This window comes from Rutidosis leptorrhynchoides, chromosome 7 (assembly GCF_046630445.1).
Source record: "Rutidosis leptorrhynchoides isolate AG116_Rl617_1_P2 chromosome 7, CSIRO_AGI_Rlap_v1, whole genome shotgun sequence".
Lineage (NCBI taxonomy): Eukaryota > Viridiplantae > Streptophyta > Magnoliopsida > Asterales > Asteraceae > Rutidosis > Rutidosis leptorrhynchoides.
This window is the reverse complement of record NC_092339.1, coordinates 344,960,992-344,967,705: the sequence shown is the minus strand read 5'-3', so window position 1 is coordinate 344,967,705 and position 6,714 is coordinate 344,960,992. Positions and strand designations below refer to the sequence as shown.

General features: G+C 34.4%; 1 protein-coding gene across 1 annotated transcript; it reads right to left on the bottom strand.

Annotated features, from left to right (window-relative positions):
• Positions 1–225: 225 nt before the first annotated feature.
• On the bottom strand, positions 226–4,824 carry LOC139857649 (uncharacterized). Its single transcript, XM_071846469.1, has 10 exons — positions 4,806–4,824; positions 3,931–4,182; positions 3,521–3,587; positions 2,740–2,768; positions 2,459–2,667; positions 1,591–1,709; positions 1,405–1,500; positions 1,242–1,317; positions 990–1,143; positions 226–762 (listed from the first exon to the last, which is right to left on the bottom strand). The coding sequence occupies exons 2-10, from the start codon at positions 4,168–4,170 to the stop codon at positions 589–591; spliced, it is 1,164 nt and encodes a 387-aa protein (XP_071702570.1). The 5' UTR covers positions 4,171–4,182; positions 4,806–4,824; the 3' UTR covers positions 226–588.
• Positions 4,825–6,714: the final 1,890 nt, after the last annotated feature.

Genomic DNA, 6,714 nt, shown 5'->3' with positions numbered 1-6,714 from the left:
ATATGTACAAAACATTTAATCACCTTAACGACTCTAATAAGTGTTGTTATTTATTTATTTTTATTTTTTTTTACAAAAAACTAGAACTTTTACATCAACTCGAAGGTTTCATTAAAATGATAAACCTCACAACAATTACAACCCAAAGGCATCTAAGCCGAGCTAACAAAAATCACAAGAACCACCACTAAAACATACACTTACAAAACGAGACCAACACAAAAATACAAAAGACCAAGAACTATCGTTATTAAACTATATTAAAATCCATTATTTAATTATCAACTTTTAATACCATATGCTAGAATAAGTTTATAGCAACACTGCTTTCGGTAATTCAAATATCAAGCTCATATTTTTCTTAAAAACCTTTATATAACACCATATATGCTAAACCTGATGCTAATGAACATGTAACACGTTGGTCTGAAAATCGGTTCACATACGCATCTCACTTCTAATCCAAAATGAAAATTATAGAATCATGACTAACGACGAAAAAATGTTTAGTTTATGGTAACGATGATTCCTGTGTTAGATCTTGCGTTAGAGGTGATAACTCCGACAAAACACATTTCTAAAGGTTTCTTAATCAACCTTTTCGCTTCTATCATCAATTCTATTATTGTAACTTAACAGAGACTCGTTGAATATATCACTAGACGTATTCCATAGTTCTCTCGAAAGTTTGATGTTGTACGAAAGTGCAGATGAATCAACGGTCCTACCATTCCCTCCAAAAAAGTATAACCCTGATGTTCCCTGCGTTCAATAAATTTTTCTTCATCATAACCATTAAGTAACAAGGTTTCAGGTGTTTAAATCTGATTTTGAAAGTGATTACTTGATATTTAATAAAAAGAATCTTAAATTAATGGTAATAATAATTATATCATTCTATACAAATGATAGTTTCTGTATGTCCTTTTGTTGTTTAAACAATTTTAAGTTGTAAGAAAATAAAGTAAAAATTAAAAAAAATGATTTACCGAAGGGGCAAGGGCCGCATCGAGAATCGAAGAGATACCATCCTCAGGTGACTGCAGAAGCCCTAAAAACCGCAACGCGAAAAACGCAGCCTGAGAGATAAAAAATGGTACTTCTTCCATGATGTTCGTTTTCACGGCACCGGGGTCCACGGCCCTTTATTGTTATAAAGAACATATCCAAATAAACCATCACTAACCACTTATAAAAAAAAAAATTAAAAATTTAAAAATTAGAAAATTAAAAACACATACATTACTGAGATTTGTTTAGATTCTTCTGTGAGGTGACGTTGTCGATGGAGTTCGTACGAGAAGAGTAGTATACATACTAAAACATAAACAAAAACAACGTGTTAGTACTAAAAAGGTTAATAAGTTATTGAACGAACTTTAAAGATGTTTCACATTTGCTTACATTTTGAGTACTCGTAGATCTGAGCACAAGGGTAGTGGTTAAGTTTTGAAAAACACGTGCCAGAAATAATCTCCTTTCCTGGCCGAAAGCTAGTAACTGGAAATTAAATAAGAATATTTTCAACTCCTCATTAAAAAAAATAATAAAAACGAGCTTCGATTATCCCTATCAGTTGTAAAAACTCACCATTGCGATGTGTAAATGATGTGAGATTAATTATACGTGAAGGAACCGGACTTTCCTTTAAAAGTGGGAGTAAGAGTTCGGTTAGAGAGAATGCTCCAATGTAATTAGTCCCCATCATGCTGTTAAAAGAAACACATTACCTTTGTTCTATTATTTATTTATTATTAATATTATTTTTTTTGAAAGACAAGTATTTAGAATCACTGACAGGGGAATAACCCACCCAATAACCCACCCACTGATCATTTTCCACACACACGCACTTTCGGGCGGAAACCTGAACCGCATTACAGGGACCAGGGGCGTAACTACTAAGGGGCAGGCAGGGTCACCCGCCCCCAGTTGATTTGTAATTTTTTATACAAAAATTTTGAATATTTTCATTTTTCCCCGGTGGATTTTTTTCTGTCCAAAAGTGTTCATACTTTGCCCCCATAGCCTCCATATTTTGCCCAAAAACCTCCGTATTTTGTCCAAAAACCTCCGTATTTTGTCCAAAAACCTTCATATTTTGCCCAAAAAACCTCCATATTTTGCCTAAAAAAATTGCTACGCTTTAAAAAAAAAAATTTTGCCGCCAGTAGAAAAATTTTCTTGTTCCGCCACTGACAGGGTCCAGATCCTTAAACCAACCCGAGAGGCGGGCGAAGCGGGCGAAATCCTGGAATACGGGTCGGCAAAACCTCCCCGGTCACTCCATAGATCAGGTAAATACCGTGGAATGTTTTAAGGGAGGAGACTCGAACTTGAGACCTCCCACCCCATCCAACACATCTTGTTTGGGTGTACCACTAGGCACTAAGGGCGGGTACTTGTTCTATAATTTAATTTAATAAATCATTGTAATATAAAAAAAATAAAAAATTACCGATCATGGCCTTCAAAAGTGAGACCACTAGTTGTTGCGAGTATACCAGCATTATTTATCAGAAGCTGAACAGAAGGATGCATATTCGAGTTTAAAAGCCATTTTTCAAGAGTATTTTTGAATATCATTATCGACGAGAAGGACGACAAGTCAACTTGAAACGCTTCTAAATGTGCCTCTTTGTTCTGTTTTCTGATGTCGGATATAACCTATCAAAAAAGAAGCTGACAACGAGGGTATTTGAGTAAAATGACATAATTAGCCTCGGGCAGGCGATATACCTTAAACAATTTTTCAGAAGATCTTCCAACTGCAGGCATGTAATGAGACCACAGTTATACATGATGGTTGCTATGGAATTAAACAGGGGCCTTGAGAGAGAGACTTGTAAAATAACTGTCCCAGTTTGACTTTTGAAGTCTTTTTTTTTCAACTTTGACTTTACATGTTTTTATTTGTGTTATATAATATTTTATAGAAATTAATACAATTTATTTATACTAATTAAAACATGTTTAAAACCTAGTCCATTCATATAAAGTTTATCAAATATTATAAAAGACAAAAAAATAAAAAATAAAAAATATTTACGGTCAAAATTGTGAAGGAAAGACATTTAAAAGTCAAATGGGACAATTATATTGGGACAGAGGGAGTATTATCATTATCATTATAATATTGAAAGTTGGCTAGGTATAACTTATATACACAAAAGTACACGGTTGGTCCCTGATATTTTTTCAAATATTGCATAGGTGACCTTATTTCCAATTTTGATCTCGGTGACTTTAACGTTTGCAACTGTAACACAGATGACCCCGACACTGACGATTCTTAGTGTTTTTCCACTAAGAATTTCTACAACCTCATTCAATTTCATCCCAAGAATTTCTTCAAACAACAAAATCTTGAAAGATAGGTAGTTCATAGATGTCCACTAATTCTGTATACTGTTGCGCCTAATATAGATTACAAAAATCATAGCAGAAGCAAAAAATGCAAGTAAACGTATTTACGTGCACAAATATATATAGGTAATATAGTATGAAGAAGATAACATACCAAGAACAACAAAGAAGCCTTCCTTTGAAAGAGCCAAAGCCGTTGCAGCACCCAACCCAGATGTTGCCTGATATCAGTGACCCATACACATTAACACATATGTTAAAATGAGTAATGAATCAAAGTGTGGTTAAATTGAAACAGTCGAATTTAGTATGGGTTGAAACAGGTTGGATTGGGTTGGGTTGGGTTGGGTTGGGTTGGGTTGACCCGCAAACGAGATATTGTTACATTTGATAAAACTTGACAACAGTGTGATAAGTACCATAAACCTATATTTTACAATAACAATATCATACTTTGGAAAAAAGATTTAACATGTTGTATGCATTATACTTGGATTATAAATGACTTACAGCCCATTAAAAATTATACAGATCTTAATCTACAAAAATCAAATAAGTACTTACACCAGTGATGATGCAGATTGGTAGCTGTTTTCCAGATGTATTGTAGCTTGTTGAGACCGATGTTGTTGGAGGCAAAGGTAAAACAGGACAACGGTTATATATCGGTTTCTTGTAGAAAATACTTTGATTTAACAGTTTTATATAAGAAATTATAAGCGGAAATGTCCATAAAAACACCATTCTCCAAAACGAAACGGTGCAAATGAAACGCATAGCTTCCATTAACTCCTTTAGTGCCATCTTCTATATGAACTAGAAATTCAAAAGATTAAAAGTTAGCACAAAGGCAGTTTAAATTATTTCATCTCAAGAAATGTTTTTTTTAAATATAACTAAGTAGCATTCTATTTATTTGTTCATGAAGGAATTAATTGTATTTTCAAACTATTACTACAGAACCACCACTAAACCAAACCAACATAAATTTATACCAAATCAAAGCCATGACCCATATCACTACCTTTAACATTATACAGTAGCAGATCTAAAAAGAAAGGCAATGATCCTGATGAAGACAAATCAAATATAAAAAACCTAAAAAGTTCAAATCAGAAAAAGACTAGTAGCAAAAAAAAAAAAAAAAAAAAAACATAGCCAGTGGTTACTGTAGTGACTGGTACAGCGCTTGTGGTGTTGTGACGGGACTCTGACAGTTGTACGGATACTTTTTTTTAGAAAGGCAAATATTTGGAATCACTGAATGAGAATAATCCACCCACCCGATCATTTTTACCACCCGCACACGCACTTTCGGGCTGAAACCCGAACCGCATTACAGGGACCCGATCCTTAAACCATCCGAGGGGCAGGCGGAGCGGGCCTGAAATACGGGTCGACAAAACCTCTCAGGGTGACTCCATAAATCAGGTAAATACCCTAGAATGTTTTAAGGGAGGGGACTCGAATCGAATTTGAGACCTCTCACCCAATCCAACACACATGGTGTTGGGTGTACACTAGACAGTTGTACGAATTTGTTGATGGTGGACGTGGTGGTTGTGGGAATTGTTGACGGTGACAATGGTGGGTGGTTTATGACTGTGATGGTGCAATTGGTTGCAGACTGCAGCAGCTTTCTGCCAAGTCAGGGGTTGAATTCATGCTTAATTGAAGAAAAGAATGAAGGATTAGGTTTTTATTTGTAAAGTGGCTTACTACTAGAATTATAAACATTCTATTGGATTATGAATACTCACATGTAATTTGACCAATTCAAATTCCAATTCCAATTCCTTGCCATAATAAACGAAACACATAAAACAGAAGACTGAGATTTTAATTCCATCCAATTCCTTTTAACTCTATGAACCAAACATACCCTAAATCTGTTGGCTATAAGTAAAAATTCATAACTCCATTTGAGCACACCAACTGTTCCACAATAGCATAAAAATTTGATCCTAGCTAGTTAGCTTAGGAAAAAAAAATCAAAATTAAAATTAACATCTGGGCAGTCGTAGCAGGTTTTTACAGCAAAAAGAAAAAAGAAAAAAAAACAATTTGTTGACACAAAATTAACATTCTTCGACATATCGAAATGATAAAAAAAATTCGATGTCAACAACTTGCCTTTAAAAAAAAAAAAATTAACATTCTTAGACATATCGAAATGATAAAAAAGAAATTACAGCATGTTACAGTTTCTCTACGTTAATAATCAGTTTAAATATTCACATAATGATTAATTAAGCTAATAAAGAATGAAGGTATGAAACCTAAGATTGAAGAATTAGAAAACTCGTACCTGCGTGCTCATACCGATTGCGATTACAGAGGCGGTCAGCAGTATACGTTCGGCTTTTTTTATTCTTTCTTTTTTCTATTTATTTATTTATTTATTCATGAAAGGAAAGGAAAGGAAGTTATTATCGATGATAAATGTCCATATTTTTTTCTTTACTTTCAGCCCATTTTATCTTGTTTAGAGTTATTGGCTTATTGGCCCAATCTCCGCGTTGTATAAAAGCGAAGTACATAAATTGCGAAATCTGACAAAATGTCCTCATTTTCGAAAGTGTTTAATAATATACTTTTAAAAAATCAAAATTGTGAATAATGCACTCTCTCACATCCCGCACCACGCATGATGCGTGCAACCCGTGCGTAATGTGTGTTCCCGAGATATTCATCGAGACAGCCCTTTTTGCTCGTAAGCACGCACTAGAAACCACGCAACAGGCACCGTGAGTGGTGCTTGGTGCATGGTGCTTGGCTTGCTGCAAGTTTGCAAGGAAGAATGGTTGTCTCGCTAAATATCTCGTATATACGTAGCACGCACGGGCTTGCGCGCATCATTTGTGATGCGTGGACATAGGGCAATTCTTGCAATTTCGAATTTTTAAAGTCATATTGTTTAACACTTCAAAAAATGGAACCATTTTGACCGATTTCCCTATTTTCATTGTGCAACTAATAAATCTGAAGACCAAATATCTAATATGGCTTAAGGAGTAACTTTCTTGATGTAAACTTTGCTCCCCTAAAAAGTTTCAAATTTTCACCACAAAGTTACATTCTTGCCCTTGAAATGACCTAAGGTTGTCAAGTACTAGTGTGACTTTCTTGTATGTACAAACTATTAAGCTTTGGGTATTAACGTACCTTTGAAGCACAACTTGGTTAATATTCATGATTTTTTACTTATAGATAAATGTGGAATTCTCTCAAAAAATTACATTCTTACCTTTGAATTTACCTAAGATTGTCAAGTAGCAGTGTGACTTTCTTGTAGGTACAAACTATAAATTTGGGGTACAAACCTTTGAAGCACAAATTGATTACTAT